The sequence below is a fragment of the Culex quinquefasciatus genome, chromosome 3 (genome assembly GCF_015732765.1).
Source record: "Culex quinquefasciatus strain JHB chromosome 3, VPISU_Cqui_1.0_pri_paternal, whole genome shotgun sequence".
NCBI classification, from domain to species: domain Eukaryota; kingdom Metazoa; phylum Arthropoda; class Insecta; order Diptera; family Culicidae; genus Culex; species Culex quinquefasciatus.
This window is the reverse complement of record NC_051863.1, coordinates 160,621,718-160,643,006: the sequence shown is the minus strand read 5'-3', so window position 1 is coordinate 160,643,006 and position 21,289 is coordinate 160,621,718. Positions and strand designations below refer to the sequence as shown.

General features: G+C 41.5%; 1 protein-coding gene across 1 annotated transcript in view; it reads left to right on the top strand.

Annotated features, from left to right (window-relative positions):
• The window catches only part of LOC6036601 (sodium channel protein 60E), a 396,931-nt gene extending 378,607 nt beyond the window's left edge, over positions 1 to 18,324 (top strand). The window contains 16 exon segments of the mRNA XM_038261893.1: positions 700 to 711; positions 1,208 to 1,513; positions 1,575 to 3,096; positions 3,099 to 3,716; positions 3,788 to 3,962; positions 11,706 to 12,021; positions 12,338 to 12,613; positions 12,853 to 12,957; positions 13,037 to 13,383; positions 13,438 to 13,765; positions 13,839 to 14,041; positions 14,202 to 14,533; positions 14,536 to 14,830; positions 14,914 to 15,515; positions 15,779 to 15,952; positions 16,212 to 18,324. Coding sequence (XP_038117821.1) covers positions 700 to 711; positions 1,208 to 1,513; positions 1,575 to 3,096; positions 3,099 to 3,716; positions 3,788 to 3,962; positions 11,706 to 12,021; positions 12,338 to 12,613; positions 12,853 to 12,957; positions 13,037 to 13,383; positions 13,438 to 13,765; positions 13,839 to 14,041; positions 14,202 to 14,533; positions 14,536 to 14,830; positions 14,914 to 15,515; positions 15,779 to 15,952; positions 16,212 to 16,723 — 6,123 coding nt within the window. The 3' untranslated portion in view covers positions 16,724 to 18,324.
• The last annotated feature ends 2,965 nt before the right edge of the window (positions 18,325 to 21,289 follow it).

The following is a 21,289-nucleotide window of genomic DNA, read 5'->3' as shown; positions in this document are numbered from 1 at the left end:
TTTGACACCTTTATAAATGTTCCGCGTGGGTTTGACAAAGTTTTACTTAAAAGGTGGTCAACTGTCACTTTTTATATGGCGCTCACGCACACTTTCAAAACAAACGTTTGGTCGTGTGCGTGCGAGCGAGCACCAACAAAACTAGAAATGTATAGATTTGTTAGGACGGATAGTTTCAAATGAAACACGAAAAAAGCACTCATATAAAGATTGATTTTAGAAGCAATGAAGATTAACGCAAACTGTTACATACCTAGAAATCACATTGGAAATATCTCACTGTACACTAAAACTTATAATTTCATCGAATCAATCATAAACGTAGAATAGCAGCAATTAACCAACAAAATTTACTATATTAAATGTGTGTATGTTTCTCCTCTCTCCAAATCGGCCACCGAAACACAAATAAAAAAAAAATCTCCTGCAACTTTCCAAACCAAACTCTACCCACAAAACCAACGTCGGCACTCTTCTCCTTCCAACTTCCGGGCACTTCTTTGGAAAACAAACAATCTGTCCAAAAAACAACACAAAAATACGAACCAAATCACTACACACTGTCCACCTCGTGTCTGTGAATCACCGTGTGATTTGTACCGACGGAACCGCGTGACACCATCACTGAATCACAAAAAAAATCACTCCAAACAATCCACTAAATCAAAAAACAAACATAACCTCTATTCGTGTCTATAGAGTTTCGAGCAGGTAAAAACCGTTGACGAGCGATTTCAGTTCTACTCTTAATTTTCAAAATTTCTTCTTCAATATTTTTACTTGGGAAAAATCTCACCTTAAACTCACTTTTTCTTCAAAAAAAAAAAAAAACAAGAATAGCTTATCCGCCCACTGCTACGCACTTGGCTGAGCTGTGTACAGCCCCTCCTCCCCCTGATAGATCGCGACAAGATGGCGACCATGCGAGAAAAAATGGCGTCATCGCCGCCATCTTGTTGAATTAGGTTGAATAGCTACTAGGATAGATAGAAATGTACACTACTCTTTTGGGTTATTCAGGGTGTGCTAACGCTTGTAGCTTAATTGTAGATCAATATCTAGAAGTTCTCCGGGTTTCCGCATAGCTTAGTGTGTAGTCGTAGTACAAACTGCTTGTCCAAGCGACGTTAAGCCCAAGCTTCCAACGTTCCGCCTTACTAAAAAAAAGAAGCCCCTCCAAAGACTAATGCCTCACTGTCCACCGCAGGAAGTCGGCGAGGACTCGAAGCTGGCGCGCAGCTTCGAGCGCATCCGGTCGATCGTCCGGAAGAAGCGCAACGCCAACAAGGAGAAGAACGAGAACGAGTCCAACACCCGGCTCGAGCAGCTCGTCAACGAGATCGTGATCAAGCAGCGCGAGGAGAAGCAAAAGTACACGGCCGCACTGAAGGACTCCGCGATCGTGCTTCCTGGGGAGTTCCGGTCGATGGTGGTGGTGCCCGGTGGGGGCACGATCACCAGCGGGGGTGGCGTGGTCGGAGGAGCGGGACCGATCTACAGCCACAGCTATCAGGTTGGGGGGAGAGTTGGGGTTTGAAGTCGGGTAGTTTTTAATCTATGGTAATATTTTTTAGGAATCTCTGGCGCTGGGAAACGTCCCCAACGACGAACTGTGCTACGAGATTCCGCTGAAAGATCGACCGCTGCGTACCATTTCGGGCAGTCAGGAAACGGTGTCCCAGATGGACGACCGGCAACTCCCGGACGACAACGTGCAGTCGGTGGTGGCGGCCCCGGTGCAGATGACCGACGTGGAGCGCAAGATCCTGCAGCAAATGTCTTCCGGCTTTGGCACGCAGCAGAGCAAGGACGAACCGACGGTGACGGAGTCGCTCGAGCTGCGTGCCCTCAATCCCATCAGTGCTTCCGAGATCAACCCGAACGAGCAGTCGATCCACATTCCGTACGACGAGGCTTACTTGCAGTACCAGAAGTCGCTGTTGAACCGCTCGCCGAGCTATCGGAAATCGCTGGACAAGACTTCGTCGCGGACTTCCAGCGCGCACTCGTTGGCGACCTCGCTGGCCAAGTGCCACTCGCCGCTCGTGCAGGAGGTGCTGAACGCCGGGTCGACCTACCTACGCAACAGCAATATCTCGCTCATCCAAACGCCAACACAGACACAGACGGTAGTACCTAGACGTGAAGATAATCATTTTTTAGTAGCCGATAGGAAAAGTAGTTTAGACAAATCGATAACGGCCTCCCCGCCGCAGCCGGCTTCGCAGCCGATCAGCCAACAACGTTCGCCAAGTACCAGCAGTAGTATGCGCAAGGCGGTGCTGGCCGCCAACCGTCTGTCGGACCACTCGCTCAACACACTCTCGATCGACCAGGACGAGCTGCTGAACCAGATGAACCTGAAGGACGAGTTGCTCAACTGCGAGCAGAAGGAGCTGTTTCAGTTCCTGAACGACGAGTTCGACAGCAGCAACAACTATTTCAGCGAAACGGTCGGCTACAGCAGTGCGATCGTCGAAGCGGACACCGAAAGTCTGCTGCTCAACTCCAAGAAGGAGGACATCATCTACTCTCCAGATCGGAAGATCTCCAACGGTAGCCTAAAGTCTAATTTAAGTAGTATATCCAATTCGATCTTTCAAGCGCTGGAGAACCGGCGAGGGGGCAGCATCTGCGGATCGCTGGACAAGCAGCAGATGCCACAGCGACCGATGATCTCGGTGGACAATGGCAGTCTGCTGTCTCGACCCGATTCGGACGACAAGGAACCGCTCGTGAAGACGTCCGAGTTTGACGACATCATCCACAGCTTCGACACGGAGCTGAAGAGCCTCAAATCGCTGTCGCTGGGTCGAAGTCACTCGCAGACGGAACCTCCGACGTCGCCGGAACGCGAACGCCGCAACTCGGACACGATCACGTGCCCGTCGAAGGCTGTGATGGAAGAAGTGGTCCGTCTGCGGAGGCCCAAATCCAGTACCGTTTGTAACTATAGGAGTAGTAAAGACAACAATAACACGCATGGCAATAATACTAGTGATAACGACAGTAATACGTGTAACAATAACCCTAGGACTAGTACCGGTAACGATAGTAATAGCAGTAATACCGATAGCAATACTCAGCGAAGTGAGGCGTCAAGCGGCGCAGCCTGGAGAAGCAGCGCAACATTACCGACGAGGAGTTCAACATGGGACTAGAGATTAAGAAACTCTGTGATCAACTGCAGGCACCGTTCGCCGCCGCACAGCAGGACAAACAATTCCTGACACCCGGTTTGGATCCACCAACCACCAGCAACAGCAACAACAACAACATCAGTACAATCCCAATCGTGTTCCGACGGAAGAACGACTTCCACAGCAGCTTCGACCGCATCAAGCGGCTCAGCTTGATCGAACGCGTCGAAGAGGGCAACGAGGACGAGAAGGCGACCGTGCCGAAGGTCTCCAGCGAAAAGCTTCCACGCAAGAACCTCTCCAAAGATCGGCTGGAAACACTCTCGCTCAAGAGCAGCTACAGCGTGGAAAACTGCGAGAAACCGATCGGCGAAAATACCCGCCAAATAGGCATCAGCATACAGGAGTTCCAGCGGAACATTGCTCAAGAAAACGGTGGGCAAACCACGATCGTGGAACCGCCCAAGGCACCGCTCAAAAAGACGGTCACATACGGCGAGACGTCCCGACAGGACAGCTCGGCCCAGCCGACGCCCAAGCGGACTCCGTACAAGACCTACGAATCCGACGCGCCTTGTAAGCTCAGAAGCACCTGCCAAAAAAAGAAACAACACTCTCTAATTATGATCATCTCCCCTCCCCAACAGTGAACCTAGCGGGGAAGCCGTGGCACTGTCTGGTGTCTTACGTGGACGACATCACCGTTGGTGGTCGTCGTAATTCGCAAGGCGTCTATGACGACCCGATGGCGTTCCCCAGCTTTGGCCGTCGGAAGGCGCCCAAGATACCGCAGGACTGCTTCCCCCAAAAGTGCTACGAAAAGTGAGTATTACACGCCGCACAGGCAAGAAACGCCCTCCGCTAGGTGGATGTGCCCAGTACTCGGTGTGTGTGTGTGTGTGTGTGTGTCTCAGTGTTTGAGTGTAATTAATGTGTACTTCCGGCAAAACAGTCCACAACCCACCAAAAGTGCACCAAACTGCCACAGAGAACAAACGCGCAAGTTACACAGTTCTATGTGGTACAGTCATCCAACATATTCGGAACACCCACAAATTCGGAACACTTTTGTGGTAATTTGGCAATAGGATGCAAAATGCAACTTTTCTGTTGTCCCTGATATTTTTAGGACCTTTATTTGGACATTCTCTCGCTATTTCACTAGTAAAAATAGTAGTTTTTGAACAAAAATCTCATTTCAAGACTATTTTATCCAGAGCAGCAAAACACTGCCTCCAAATTGCCTGTTCTATATATGTGGGATGTTATTGTGCCTCCCACAATTGTGGAACATCTGAATTTAATTGATATTTTCACAATAAAGTTATCAGACCATGTTCAAAGCATCACTAAGCTTGAGTTTTATTGGTTTCAGAGTGTGAAGTCATTTTTTTTGTAAAAATATGTACTCCTGGAGAGAAAACAAAAGTTTGTTTACATCGTAAGAAAAAAGTGTTCCGAATTTGTGGATTTCAAGGGTCAATGTTTTTCTTTAAAAACTTTATATAAAACGTAAAAGTGTACAGCCGGTCTATACATCAATCGAAAGATCGCAAGAAAAGCTTTCATATGAAGGAAAAAGCAAATTATTATGTTCAATTATCGATTTTCTATGATTTGTTGAACGTTGGCCGATCTGTAAACTGTTCCGAATATGAGGGATGACTGTACCTCTGCAACGTCAAATCACACCCAAAAAACACGGAGTGCATCATCCACACTATTGGTTACGGAAAAATTCGGTTCATTCTGGCACTGAAGGCGCACGGAAATTGCCCCCCGCACCAAAAATATCACGATGAAAATCCTCAAAATCTCACACAACCGAAACACCACTCACCCCCTCCAACCCCAGGTAGAGAGTAGTGTGCAGGATGCGTCGATGTTTAGCCAACAAAAAAAATTGATCCCGGTTCTCGGTTTTCCCCACCAGCTTCTGCAATTCCGCTTTCGTCATTCTAAACCTCCCTCCACCCTGTACCTAACCACAACTTTTCCACCAACAACTTTATTTCAACAGGCAGAACTGTAGCACAAACTTGACTAAACTTACTTACTAAACTTCTTGATTTGCTCGCTATACGCTCCATCTTTCAATCTCACCGTGAGCTATGGAAGGTCAATTTTTAGACGAGATTTTAGAGAATGTTCATGCATTCGCTTTTGGACCTCGGTGAAGCGAGTTTTTCTGAAAAGGGCTCTTAACTGGAACATGGCAAAGCTGTGTTTTTGTAAATAACTCATTTCTTAAGTAGTTTGTCGATTCATACAATTTGCTTGCATCTAACGATAAAGATTGCAAATATATTTTTTTGAATTTTAAGTATTTGCTAAAAAAAATTTGAAGCCTTTTCATACTGAGCCTTTAGTCTACAATTTAATGCGTGCTTAAATACCTACTTAAATGCGTGCTTTCATACTTCATTGAAACGCTGTTTGTAAATATTTTCTTTCAAACTAAAAAGAAATACCGTAAAACGGGGTGACTTTGATAGCCGGGGGTGACTTTGATAGGTTTGTGATTTTTCCGCAAAATGAAGAGTACAATTAAAATACGTACGGAATGGTTCAGAATCATACCGACCGTGGTAGAGAAGTGTTCAAAGTACCTCAAGAAGAACTTTGCATAAAATTTTGAAATGTTTAAAATTTTAGTTAACTATAATTAAGAATATGTTGTTGAAATCATTATTTAAAACTTCTCAAAGTGTCATGGTTTTCTCAATGAATATGATTTTGAATCGGAAAACGGAATGCATTTTCGGGTTCTTTGGACAATTTTTCACTAGGGGAATGTTAAATAAGTTTGTAAATGATAAAAATTATGTGTCCTTGAAACACAATTTAAAAAAAAATCTCCAAATTTAAAGGCAATTTCAGTTGAACAAATTTCATGTAAAATGTGAAAACTTGTGATTCATGCTTTGTATTCAGTTTAAAATGCAATATAAATCGATAATTTTATAAACAAAACTAGTTTTAACAAATTTCAGGCAAAATTCCTACTTTTCAACAATTTTATGTAAAATTTATTAGTATTTTGATAAAAAGCTTATAAACTTAGTTAACTAAATATAAACATTGATTTTTTTTCTTTAAAACTATATCAGCTACTTTAGAGATGGTACATTTAACGTACAAATAAAGTTTGAACAGTTTAAATATGATTTTAACAAGAAAAACTATGATTTTAACAAGAAAAACTATGTCACCCCGGAATTTAAACTAAGAATTTTTAACGTAACTTTTTTTCTAAACACTATTGAAAAAACTTTTTTTCCAAAATAGTGCATGGACTTTGTGTGGCCTACCCCAGTACATGTTTTAAAAATAATAATCTTGAGAAAAACTTTACCTGTTGGAAAATATTTCAAAAACAAATTGAAATCCTATCAAAGTCACCCCGGTTTACGGTACCTACTTACTCCTTTTTGTAACTATACAGTGCAATACAAATATGCCCAGTAGAACATTTGCCAACTATTTACTTTTATTTAATCGCATTACTGCATGCTAATTTTGTCGAAATCAGCTTGACCATAAAAAAATATTTAATAAAACCCAAACAAAGATTGAACTTCTCCACTAAACCTGCATATTTTTTCAATACACGCTCCCGACAAAACCCCCATTGTATCATAGATTTGTAATAGAAAAATGCATGCTTCTATTTGTTAGGCTTTGTTAAAATATCATAATAATAATTAATTAAATTCACAGACAAGCAGACATAAAGTGGAACACCAAAGTGTCGTAATTTAAACCAATTCAAGATATTTGAAGAGTTATGTGTGCTTGATAACTGTGTAATTAAATATTTATTTATTTTTTCTATTGTAATTATCTATAAAACAGGAGGTTCTGTACATTCTTCGCAACTTCCCTCCAAAAACAAACCAGTTTCGGGGTAAGGACACAGATGAGGCATGTTTTGGAAATCATCGGTTTTGAGGTGGGATGCTCAGATTTTGTGTTATCAAAATGCTTGCACAAAAGCAACCGAATGCATGTTAAAAAAAATGGATTATCATCTTTTGTGGTCTTCTAAGTGGAAAATTGGATTTAAATATAAATTTTGCAATGCTCTACGATATCGATCAATTTCATGCATTTTTAGTACTTGTATTTTTTATTTGTCTCAAACTTAAAAAAAGCCATTTTGTATCATTGGTTTCTTCATAAAAGGCTGAATTTAAGAAAATCTGCTTTTTTATGAATTTTCTGATCACTTCGGCAAAATCGATTAGTGGTATTGGTGAGAACTATTTGAATAAAAAGTAAAAAAGCATACTCCCGATTTTGAAATTATTTTTTTTTTTACAAAAACAAAACAATTTCCTAAAATCTGTATTTTGTTTTTTTAACATGTTTTAAACGTTCAAACGCAACTAGAGGGTGACGAGTGACCAATTCTTCTCTAATCTTCTTATTCAGAAAATGTAAATTTTAAATTTCAATAATTATAATTGAGAGAAGCCAAAAAATTGTGGAACCCAAAATTTACCTTAAAGTATACATAGCAGTTACACCCCTGAAATGAAATTTGAAGTTTTTTTTAAATATAACTTTTATTTATTATTTCTAAGCTTTATTCAATTTCCATATCTTCTCTCGAGTATAGCAAAGTTAATTTCACTGTATCAAGGTAATTTTTTTTAATGTCAATAAGTCATTTTGTGTTTCACGTCAACCTCAATATTAAATTATATTTTGGGGGAAAAAAACTCTGGCAACCTTTGTGAAGTTATTGCAAAAATCCCGATACTGGGAAATTATATATTATTCGTAAACATTTTAAACTAAAATTCCCAGTCAGTCCCAGAGTCCCAAAAAGCTCAAGAAACAATCTTGTATTTGCTGATTTAAAAAAAAACATAAGGTAAGTATAGTTCTTCTAAATAATAAGGATACCTCAATTAAGAATCAATTGTTAGTAAATTCAATAAAAAAAACTTACTATTTACTCTTCTTTTAGATAACTGCCACTATTGGCATACACAGCAAAAAATCCGATGGTAAAATCGCATGCAAAAGCATGCACATCACCTTTGTGAGCAAAAGCATGTAATATTGTATGCGAAAACGTGTACATAATAAGCATGTACAAAAGAAAAATAAATTAATGTTGCACGCCCCAAAAATAACATCAATCTGTTGATAGTCATATCCCGATTACCAAGTCCGCGCCCCAACCGTCTCGGCTATCTCACCGTCTTGTAAATGATGTGTCCAATGCCGATGTACCAGTAGGTTTTCCGTACGTCGTATACTGAATTAGCTGCATACGATGTATGGGGAACATACAGCTACATCGGTGTTGATCCAGCTAACTTCACAGCGGCGAGATAGCTGAGATGGTTGGGGCGCTGACTTGGAAATCTGGATATAACTCACAACAGATGATGTTATTTTTGGGGTGTACAAAATTTATTTATTTTTCTTTTGTACATGCTTTTTATGTACACTTTTTCGCATACAATATTACATGCTTTTGCTCACAAAGGTGATGTGCATGCTTTTGCATGCGATTTTACACAGATTTTTTTTACTGTGTAGTCAGAAAAATAACTCCCGGATCCCGGGAATTCCCGGGAAATGGCCAAATTCCACTCTCGATTCCCGGGAAATTGAAAATCTCGAGAATCGTCACCCTATAAACGCAACGTTTGATTTTAGCTAAAGAACAGTTTTCAGATTAAAAAAAATAGATCGTCCATTTTTGATATTATTTTTCGAAATGCTCACAAAATATCCTTAAAAATGTAAAATTTAGGGGAGAAGTAGCATTTATAGAGAAAGTTTTCTGGCATCACTAACTCACTCCAACAGGCGCTGCTGGTGGTGTTGGTGGCCACCCTTTGTTCTTTATTTGCCTTCGCTTTTCGCTCGGTTTTCTTCAGCTTTCGATTGGAATGGATCGTCAAAAGTCAAACGTCAAAAGACTGGGCGCGTTTGTTTTTTTTTTCGATGGCGCTTGCTCATTATTTACATGTTTTGGGATTATTTTTCAAGTTAGTGATTAACTAATGTTCAAAAGAACATGTTTCCGGTAGTTGGAATCAATTTCATATCTTAAACGCATTGAAAACGTTAGCGCAAGTGAAAATATATTGATGGCGACTTTCGTTAAGCAGTTAAGTTCTCATCTTGCGTGTGGATGTGTGTGCCACCAAAATGATGAGAAATGATCTCGTAAAATTGAAATTATGATCAAATGTGCATTAAATTTGATCTTTCTGGCCAGTAAGTGACATACATTCGCGTGCCTACTCGAGGCGGTGTTGTTGCTGGTAAGTTTATAGCCTAAATAGTATTTTTGGAGCTTTAATCGAGCATCAAACTCTCCATATTATTTCCTCTAAGTCTAACTCAAACAACCCCCAATTTTATGATGCCGATTTCTCAGCAACTAATCATCCAATTTTCAATGTTTAAAACCATGCCATGTGAAACAAAAATGTGAAAGTTTCATATTCTTCTCGAAACTAATAATTTGAAAATTTTGGACAACAATTTCTAATCTAATCTCATAGGATATTTTCTGAACTCTTCGAAAAAAATTGAACACTTATCAAATGTAATTAAGTAAGTACTTTTCGATCAAAATTTTGATTTAAAATTGAAAACTGGAAAAAATAATATACAATTTTAATACTTACAAAAACACATATTTTTCAAATAATCAAGCTCGGTGGCACAATTTTGATCCGTAGGGTAGGGTAGTCATCAATGAGACACTTTTGGTTTTCAACTTTCAACGATTTTTCTAATTTTTTCATCAGCATGTCTTAATGAGCTTTTAGTTGCATTATCTTTCTTTTAATGTGCTCTATCATTGACCAAAATATGAGATCGATCCGACATCTACAGCCAGAGTTATTCAACTGTCTCATTGTAGACGCACTTGGCAGGAACAATGAGACAGCGGGGGAACAATGAGACACTCTACGAAAATCAAAGTTTTTCTAGTAAAACATCATGTTTTTGTATTGTTCCATTGCAGGTGACTTGCCTTGAACATTTTAGAGCAATTTTGCAAACATGAAACTTTTAATATAAAAAGTTACACTAAAAAGTATTTAAATTTGTAAAATCCATATATTAATACCAAATAACTTTGTATTTTTGGTTAAATGAAGTTTAAATTCTATAAATATGCCAAAAATCACTTTTAATTCATGTTTTGAAAGATTTCCATCGATTTTGAAAAGTTTATTGAAGAAAAATCAAAGTGTCTCATTGTTACCCATGGGCTGAAATGAGTGGGGAACAATGAGACAGTCCTGGATCCTGGGTGTATTCTAAATTTTGGCCAAATCTAATGAAAGGACATTGTAGCCCAACTTAATCCCTATGGAACGTCGAAAGACATTTGAAGAAATGTTAGTTTTGGTGTAAATGGCAGCCTACGAGCGAAAAAGTATTTTTTGTCCATGATTTACTTTTACACCCCAGAATCAAACATTTATGAATAACTTTTCAAGGGAGCGTCCACAATCAAAGCCACTTATATGGCAGACGTGTATCCAGTAGACACACCTTTCCCCCAAATATGAGCCTGATTGGTTGAAACTACGACTTGTGAGAGCCATTTTATCATTGTTCCCCGTGTCTCATTGATGACTACTCTACCCTACTTCTCTTTGACTCAGAAGTTACGGATTTTTGTCTCCTAAAATATATCATCAAATTTCACAAATCGAGAAAAACGGTTTTCGGAAAATATAAAAAAAAATTATTAAAAAAATTGGCGATTTTTTGCGGTCTTTTTAAAAGTAGTTTTAATTAATACCAACAACTTTGCCGAATACACCAAAAAGATACAGATATTCGAAAATTCACGTACAATTTTTGGATGGACAGCTGCAAAAATTGTATGGAACCTTGCATGGGTTGAAAAATGACACAAAATGACTTCTTCGGTCCTAGGGAGGGCCCCTACAAAGTTTGAGCCAAATAAAAAATACAAATGAAAGCCATTTCCGATTTTGGTGGAGAATTGCTCAGCTGATCTGTTCTGTAACTAAACAGAGTTTTCCAATGGATTTGGTGGCCTAAAAAAATTGATGTATTGAATTAGGCTCACAAAAAAATTTAAGCCTAATTATTGTTATTAAATTCATCTTCTAGGCCTTATAATATCTTTCTGAATGCAAATTTTTTGTGGCAATATAGAGGAACGGGCAGACCAAACTTGAAAGATTCTTAGGCAAATTTAAAATAGTCATACATGATCATTTTAGGAATCGAAACTTGATGATTTCGCATTCAAATTAAACTTCAGGTAACGGTAGTATTTGTAGTACTTGTCATTAAAATATTTCCCAAAGTTTTTTTTCTTTTTTTTGTTGCAAAAAGTGCAAAACATGGTAAAAAAAATCAGAGCTTCTCAAAGATCCTCAAAAAGCCAGTGATTCAATACATGCCACACCCGATCTCCCGTCTGTCTTACCCCGAGACTGGTCACAAGCTCAACGCACACTCTCAGCGCGCACTAAATGATCTTCGTCTCACGCAAAAAACAACCCTCGTTTTCTTTCCTGCCACCGCCGCCGCCACCCCCAGATGCAAGTGCTGGGACAACTGTCTCAAGACCGACCTCGGCCAGCGCTGGTACCGATTTCGGCAGTCCACCCTGCAGTACGTCGACACGCCCGCCTTCGAGTGGTTCGTGCTGGTGCTGATCTTTGCGTCCAGCATCACGCTCTGCTTCGAGGACATCCACCTGGACAAGAACAAGCGGCTCAAGCAGATCCTCTACTGGACCAACTTTGTCTTCTGTTTGATCTTTGTCATCGAGATGTTGCTCAAGTGGGTCGCCCTGGGGTTTACCAAGTACTTCTCCAGCTTCTGGACGATACTGGACTTTATCATCGTATTCGTACGTATTTTGGTGGTTTTTAAATTTCTTTGTTTTTTTTTATCTCTCTTTTTCTATGATCCTTGGTTTTTGTTTCGTTGAATAATGATTTTTGTTTCCAATTTGAATGCTCTCTTTACCACCACTTTCGAATTCTCTCGATCAAACACAAATTTTTCTCTCTCTTGAAATTATCAAACATTGAGTAAACCACCTGGCTAATCGCGAGTTTTAATTCGCCACGACACACGCTCTCTCTGTTTTCTTTCTCTCTCTTTCGCACACCAACAAACGACCACCGAACGCCGCGGTTTCTCCCCGATTTCTCCGTCCACAGGTGTCGGTATTCTCGTTGCTGATCGAGGAGAACGAAAACTTGAAAGTACTACGCTCGCTCAGAACGTTGCGCGCGCTCCGTCCCCTGCGAGCAATATCCCGATGGCAGGGCATGAGAATAGTAGTGAATGCATTGATGTATGCGATCCCGTCGATCTTCAATGTACTCCTAGTATGTCTCGTCTTCTGGCTGATCTTCTCGATCATGGGCGTACAGTTTTTTGGCGGGAAGTTCTTCAAGTGCGTTGACGAAGACGGCGAACTGCTGCCGATCCACGTAAGTATCCACCGCCGCTCCCACCTTATGCTCAACTTGCCATGCTAGGCTCCGCCCCTCTCTTCCACAGCCAAACTTACAACGCCCCTTTTTCGAAAAAAAAATCCGAACTAATATCGATTCTCGAACTCCACCTTCTGCGCTTTTCGCCCCGCCCATTTCTGCGCTCGTCCGCTCTCTCGCTCTTTGTTTTGCTTTGTCCGCGCTGTTCTCTCCGCTCTTTCTCTCCCGCCGTCTAGATCGTCAACGACAAGTGGCAATGCTTCGCCCAGAACTACACCTGGATCAACTCCAAGATCACGTTCGATCACGTCGGTATGGGCTACCTGGCACTGTTTCAGGTGGTAAGTAGCTGCTCTTTGGGATTGGAATTCCGACTCTTTGACCAGGTGCGCGAATTTGCTAACCGGTTTTCCCGAACAGGCCACCTTTGAAGGGTGGATGGAGGTAATGGCGGACGCGGTGGATGCCCGAGGCGTCGACCTGCAGCCCCAGCGGGAAGCGAACCTGTACGCTTACATCTACTTTGTGATCTTTATCGTGTGCGGATCGTTCTTCACGCTCAATCTGTTCATCGGAGTCATCATCGACAACTTCAACATGCTGAAGAAGAAGTACGAGGGCGGAGTGCTGGAGATGTTCCTGACCGAGTCGCAAAAGCACTACTACACTGCCATGAAGAAGCTGGGCCGCAAGAAGCCGCAGAAGGTGATCAAGCGACCGATCAACCAGTTTCTCGCCATGTTTTACGATCTTTCCAACTCGCGAAGGTATGTTTACGGGTAATCACACAATCCTTATAATCGATGAACCGGTTCTTCCAGGTTCGAAATCGCCATCTTCGTGCTGATCTTCCTGAACATGCTCACGATGGGCATCGAGCACTACGATCAACCGCACGCCGTCTTCTTCGTGCTCGAGGTCAGCAACGCGTTCTTCACCACCGTGTTCGGGCTGGAAGCGATCGTGAAGATCGTCGGGCTGCGGTACCACTACTTTACCGTCCCGTGGAACGTGTTCGACTTCCTGCTGGTGCTCGCCTCGATCTTCGGCATCCTGATGGAGGACATCATGATCGATCTGCCCATCTCGCCGACGCTGCTGCGCGTGGTTCGCGTGTTCCGAATCGGGCGAATACTGCGGCTGATCAAGGCATGGCGATCCTGCTTGGGCTGAAGATCGCATCATAGTCTTCTTTATCGTTTTTTTTTTTGTATTTTCATAGGCTGCGAAAGGTATACGAAAGCTGCTGTTTGCCTTGGTGGTATCGCTACCGGCACTGTTCAACATCGGAGCGCTGCTGGCGTTGATCACGTTCATCTACGCCATCATCGGGATGTCTCTGTTTGGGCACGTCCGGCAGCAGGGTGCCCTCGACGATATGGTCAACTTTGAGACGTTCGGCCGGAGCATGCAGCTGCTGTTTAGGTGAGGTCGACGTTTTTTTCTGGCTGCGTACGTAAGATTGTTGATTGTTAGGTCGTCTCCATCGCAGGAGGTAAAATAAGTTGAAAGCCGCAGACGGGATGCCCTTAATCGAAATAAGCTTGTTTTAGATGAATAATTGACGATGACCATTCCATTGCAGACTCATGACATCAGCCGGTTGGAACGATGTCCTGGAATCTCTCATGATTCAGCCGCCCGACTGCAATTTGGCTCCCGATCTTTCGAACGGCGACTGCGGTCATCCGCTTCTGGCAATCACGTACTTTACCAGCTTTATTATAATCAGTTATATGATTGTGATAAACATGTATATCGCCATCATCCTCGAGAACTTCAACCAGGCCCACCAGGAAGAGGAGATCGGAATCGTCGAGGACGATTTGGAGATGTTCTACATCCGGTGGTCGAAATACGACCCCCATGCGGGACAGTTTATTCACTTTAACCAGCTGTCGGACTTTATCGCTTCGCTAGACCCCCGCTGGGTATACCGAAGCCGAACACGGTCGCGCTGGTGTCGTTTAACTTGCCAATATCCAAAGGCAACAAGATTCACTGCTTGGATATTCTACATGCCCTGGTCAAGCACGTACTAGGGCATGTGGAGGAGACTGACAATTTCAAGCAGCTGCAAGACCAGATGGACCAGAAGTTCAAGAAACAGTTCCCAACTCGTAAGGAGTTAGAGATTGTCTCCTCGACGCGCATCTGGAAACGACAGGAGAAGGCCGCCAAGACCATCCAGACAGCTTGGCGGGAGTATCTAAGGTATGGTTACGTGCTTGGGTTTCCCCAATTTGGAATTCATTAACGATTGCTTTTCCATTCCTTTTCTTTCCCCCTTCAAACAGGCTGAAGAAGGAAAGAGAGCGCTCTCCGATGTCTCTCGAAGACGAAAACACCCAGACCTCGAGTCCCGGTGGTTGGCAGAGCAAACTGTCCGCCCTGAACTTCCTCCACCTGCAGGTACACCGCCGAGGCACGGCTACCTCCAGTCGTGCATCGTCCCGCAAATCCTCTCGTGCTTCCGACGCTTCCGATCTAAGCGAACTTGCTGGACCTTGGTTGAACCTTCCGTTGATGCTGGTGTCCGGTACGAGTGATACCGCCAAAGACGTCAAGCAGATGCACGCCAACGGGCAAGAGCTGAAGGATTCCTTCGAGGGTAAGGCCGGTCCCCGGCGGCGGAGCTTTTACAACTTTCCGTTCTTCCTCGGCCGGCAAGACGCCGTCGAAGAGTCCAACAACTCGCCCCAGCCGCAAAAGCGACCGCTCAAGACGAGCGAAACGGACCTCTCGTTGCCGACCTCGTTGGACAAGACCACGCCGGTGGCGTCACCAACGCCGCCGGTGAAGCACAAACGGGCCACCAGCTTCGTGAAGAAGAAACCTCCGCTGGAGCGTGGCTTCTCCGCGCAAAGTGCCCTCCGGTTGAACCGGAATGCAGCAGTCGGTAAGTGCTTTTGTCTTTTGCAAGTAGAACATAGCCAAACTTTTCGGAACACTCAGCAAACGTCAAAACAACACAAATTGCAGCCATTTTGTATGATCTGACGTTTGCGGAGGGTACCAAAAAAAAGGTAAACAAATCACTTCATGCATCAGCCAATGTTGACGCCTTAAAGACGCAGCCAAAAATCGCTGACAATGCCATTTAGGGCAGCATACGTGACAGCGTCTGAATGAAACGACTACTCAAATAATTAACCCTTCCAGCGGATGACACCCTCTCGGTCTCGACGGCAGACGTTAGCATTCTGGTGACGGAACCGTCTCCGGACGTTCCGACCGGCCCTAACCTCGTCAAGCTGCCCGGCGGCGAAGCGACGCTGGTGCACGTGCTGGTGCATCGCGAAAGCGAAGAGTACCAGTCGGACGTGGACGAGAAAGGTAAGGAAGATCAGCGCGGCCGCGTTGTCGTCGTTGTTGTTTAAGTAATGTCGCACCACCCTGCAAATGCCTTCACGAAGAGGCACGAAGCGTTCACAGCTGTACAGCCGGCTACATTGTTTAGCGTGCGTGTGTGAGTGTGTTGCACCTACAATCACCCGTGTGTTTCTCTTTCTCTTCTCTCTCTCTCTTCCATTGTTCTCTCATCCCCCCGATGTGTTGTTGGTATTCGTGTTGGCGCACTTCACTTCTCTTCTAGACGAGACCAAAGTGAAAGAGCCTCGTGATCCGTCCAAAGCAAGCGATATTAAAATCTCCCCTGGCACGAATGTTGATTATCAAATTCTAGGTGGTTGCGACGAGGGACCCCGTCCGGTGGTCACCATCTGCGTCGAGAGTCCGAAGGAGTCTCCGGATACGCCGGAACAGCACCAGCTGCCCAGTGGTGGTGATACGGTGATCGCGATGGTTGACCCGGAACCGATCGATGTGAATCTGCCGCGCGATACCTCCAACATCTTCTACGACTATGAGGAACCGAAGGAGACCAAGCCGGCGATCATTCCACCGGAGGTTCCTCCCCGGGCTCACGTACATCCGCTGCAACAGCAAGATCTGGACAAGATCGAGTACGATACCGCACGGATGAGCAGCAGTACGAGCAGTGCGACCAGCAACTGCAGCAGCGGAAGCAGCACCACAAGCGGAGCCGACGGCGGCGCCCCTGAATGTCCCCGAAAGACCGGAGAAGACCTTCGAAGGGTGAGCTGACCAACCGAAACGTCCCACCCGGAGCAACTGGACCAGGACGCGGACAGCAGCCAGCCAGATACCACTAGTTGACAATCTTCTTCTCCCCCTTTTTGAGTACTTTTTGGCCAGGCCGCAACCCGCTGGCTGCGTCCTTTCATCGACTCGCGTGCCAGTGGCTGCGTACCGCGACACGAAAACGCCGACGAGCTAGATGCTATTTACATCATCGAGATTTTTTACCTCATTTTTAATACGCTTACCACTATACTCTGTCAGTGTACGTTAACTTTAGTGAGAAAGAGAGGCTCACTCTATAAAAGAACAGTACTAGAACGCACTCTAGCGCAACACACATTATTCAACTGTTTAGCACGTGTAAAAATCTGAACAAAAATTCAAACAAAATTAGTATTCTAGATTTGGTCCAACGAAACCACCCTGTAAATATCCGGTTCCAAATTAAAAAAAAAAATGTGTAAAGTTGAAATTGTAAACAAATCTAGCATTAATTTAGAAATGACCCGAAAAAAAAGTTGGTGGCTATAAATGACCCGTTTAACTCAGAAGGATTGTACAGTATTTTCTGTTATAAAACATAAACAGATGTTGCATAGAACTTACTGAAGTTTATCTATTTCTAATCCATCGCAGCCATTTATTTCAATTGGACCTGGACACCGAGGATGTTCGATTAGTTAGGTAGGGTAATTCAAATACATTTCAAAGTGAGGTTTTTTTTTGTGTGATTCGAGTTGATGTCTAAAAATGTGTTTAAATTTGTATATAAGAACAGAAAACAGCTCTGTGATTTTATTAATAACTTAATATATTTGGAAGCAGGCTAAAAGTCGATCTGTGTAAAGTTTTATGCCGTATTTTTGGTTTAACTTTACAGCAATTCATTTTGAAAAGAGCCTAAACCAAAAAAAAGTTCTCCGATCGAGCTAAAAAAAATCTGGGAGCTCCTTGGCCAAAATAGTTAGAGCCGTTTTTATTGTATTTTTGTTGGACCATTAGGGTGATCTACATCGTGCTAAACGCTAAACTTATTATTATTTTTCCCAAATAGCCGAACTAATCACCATTCTTTTGCGTTTAAACAGCTAAAATAGGATGAAATGGCATGGAGATATGATTTTGTTTAAAGTGGTTTTTGCGAAAAATGACGAAAATTGCAATTATGTGAACCACCCTAGCACGATGTAGGTCACCTTAATGGAAAAACAAAAAAAAAAACGGTTCTAATTATTTCGGCCAAGGAACCCTCAGAAAATGTTTGAGCCCGATCGGAGAACTTTTTTTTTGTTTTAGACTCTTTTCAAATGGAATTGCTGTTTATGTTTATTGAAAAATCACAAATATGTTCAGTTTCTAAATTATCAAATGAAACTATATAAATTGGAAAACATTTTATAATTTTTTTTAAACGCTTCATATGGTTGGAACTTTGATACTACTTGATGTTTTTGGATGACGTTTTAGGGCTTTGGTGTCTTCGGCAAAGTTGTGGAGGTTTGAATGTCAAATCTCTTGATCTACACAAGATAAATAGGCTAGTTGTCCCCATTTTGAGCATATAAAGCAGAGCAAACTTTTAACCCTCTACTGCCCAATTTTCTTTTTCGAAAATTTTTATTTTTCCCGTGTTCAGGAGGTAATTTTGAGCAACTTTTGTTCTACGAAAAACTTAGCTTCTGTTGTTTAATGTTTTCTTGTTTCAATTTTAGTTTTTAATTTGCATTTAGTTTGCTAAGTTTATGTATGTTTTGGGTAGTATTTGGCCTATTCTACCACCTTCTATCAATACAATTTGCCTATCTAGTTTTTTTTTCAATTTTTTGCTTGTTTTTCACATATTCTGCTATAAAATGGCACCATAATCATTTAAATTGTAAAAAAATGCATAGAGGCATTATCTGGGACACAAGAAAAATTACTGCATACTTCTTTTTACTTAAAATGTGGGAAATGTTGATAAAAAAACACAGCCAAAGTTGACCCCTAAAAAATGTCATTTTTTTTAAACATTTGCAAAGTCACATAAAACAAGTGAAACTTCCAACCCATAAATTTTCTAAAATTTTAAGAGTTCATCTTTCCAATGCTTTTTAAAGATCAAAAATGGGTGGAAAAATTAATTTTCGGCGATTTTTTTAATTTCATGTATTTTCATAGGCTGCGATAGGCCCGTTATAGCTTGTTTTACATGAATAAATTAGGTTTTTAATGCTACATATCTTTCTGATAAAAATATCATTTATGCCCAAAAAACTAAAACATCTTTGTCCCAATTTTGGATCTATTGCTCCTAGGATCCGACCTTCAATGTGCCTGTTTTTGACCCACCTTCTGATTGGTCGAAATTTCGAAGCACGTGGTATTCCCGAAAAAGACACGCCTCGAAACGACGCGCCGCACTTACGCCAAATGCTCGCTGTCAGATCCCATACTGCGCATTTTGTTTTTGTTGATCTTCTTCTTCGAATCGCCGGGCATTGTTGCCATGTATGTTTTTTTATTGCACCAAAAGCGCAGAAAATTGCTGGCAGCAATGTCTACGGCAGTTTCAGAAATGCCGCACGGCGTGTACTTTTGAGAGAAACGTACAATACGGTCGCCGAACAGGCTCATTTTGTTTTTTGTGTCAGATTCGGTGAAATGTCCAATTTCGTTAAATAAAGTTTGCTAGACCTAATTTAGATAACATGCCCAATATAGGGACATATACCCTATGCCATGTCTGTAAAATGCATTTTTTGGTAACAACTCAAAATTTTATCATTAAAGTAGTCTGTTATGGTTGAAAACTTATTTTTAACATAAAAATTACACATTTTTGCCGAAGACAGCAAACGATTTAATCCTCAATAGAGGAGATATCACTGTTTTTATGTGATTTGAGCCTATTTTCAAGTTGTTTTTTTTTTATGGAAATTGAGAATTTTGGCGCAAAGCCAAAAAAGCATCTGAAACGACACAATTTCAAATTTGACGGTTAAAATTAGTGATGGTTATTTATATGCTTTGAAAACTAATCTTTGATATATTTACGATATTCAATTGATTTGTTATTTTTGCTAATAAATTTGGTTATTAAGTTTTTCCTTTAATAAATTATCGTCGTTAATTTCATCGATTACAATTTTTAATCAACGATGCGTCATAAAATGATCGCTGCTTTCGTAAAATTAATAATATTTCCTATCGTCGTAACAATCAACAACATTCAAAGTTTCCTAGAAACAAGCGACTACGTGAGGCCAAAGGTAGGCATTTTAGGTTCACGACATTTGTTCAACAAGAGTAGTTTGCACTTCAGTTGATAACCCTAGGTCCGTGTACGCGTTCTAAACGCAAATAGCAAGGCAAGACATCGAGGTCTAAATTCATCATCACGAACAGTAAACATATCTTTTTGCGTGTGATTATCCTCTTGTCTTCGTTAAGGGTTAGTAATGTTTCCCGAAAGAGAAAAAAAATATCAGTAGAGAGAAACCACCAAAATATTTTTAGTACCGAGAGCACGACTTCAAGTTTCACGAATACTTTTAACTCGATAAATCTAGCGGAATGACAAACAGACAAGTATATTTTATAGCCACTATTTTTGTCCAGGGATTAGAGGAAACAAAATCGAGCGCGAGCAATGCAATGTTCAAAACAGACATCTTCAATCGAATTTATCGTAGCTATCAATATTTACCAAAGTAACTTCTCTCTGTAATTGTAACCAGCAAATACCACTAACTAACTACTAATGAAGCAAAGCAAGGAAGAAGAAAAACACTGAAAACAACTGCTCAACAAATCAGAAATTAGAATGTCGCGCAATGCGAAAAATCAAACACAATAATGATGAAAAGCCCAATAAAACTTTCCATTAATTTACGGTAATCATTACGGATGAGGTTTGTGAAGAACACGTGGTAAAGTGTATATTCTAATTGTTTGTAAAAAGGGAGCGGCTTAAACAAAAACCCACTTGATACATTCCAAAACGAAACAATCGTTAAAGCAGTTATTTTCTATATCACTATTAAAGACTAAACTTATTTTGATATACCTTATGAGATACGTGTAAATAGGATGTGATTTATTTATCGTCACCCTAAGCTTACTTAAAAAAATAACGATTCAAATAGCTTCTACTTTATTTACACCCAATCCAAACCAAGCAACTAAGGGCATCTCCACCGCTGCGGTTCTATTTGCAATAACACACACACACACAAACTGTCATCACCGAAAGCAGGTACCGAAATCGCTGAACAAATGCTTCCATAACGCAAAAATAAAAAAAACGCTACCATCGAAAAACCTACAAGAGCGCGTTTGTCAATCACTCGGCGGCAGCAAACGAAAAGTATTTTTGAACACCTCTCTACTACTAGTCTTGTGACCAGGGTTGCCAACTGCGTCAACTTGGAAGCGATTTCAACGTGAGCATTTTAAATCGAGTTTGAATAAAATAAGGTAGGAAGATTTTTTGCGCTAGCGCAAAAGTAAGGAAAATATATATATTTTTCAGTTATTATTTTGTAAAACGATAATGTTATACATTGAAGAAAAAAAAAAGTTTTTCAG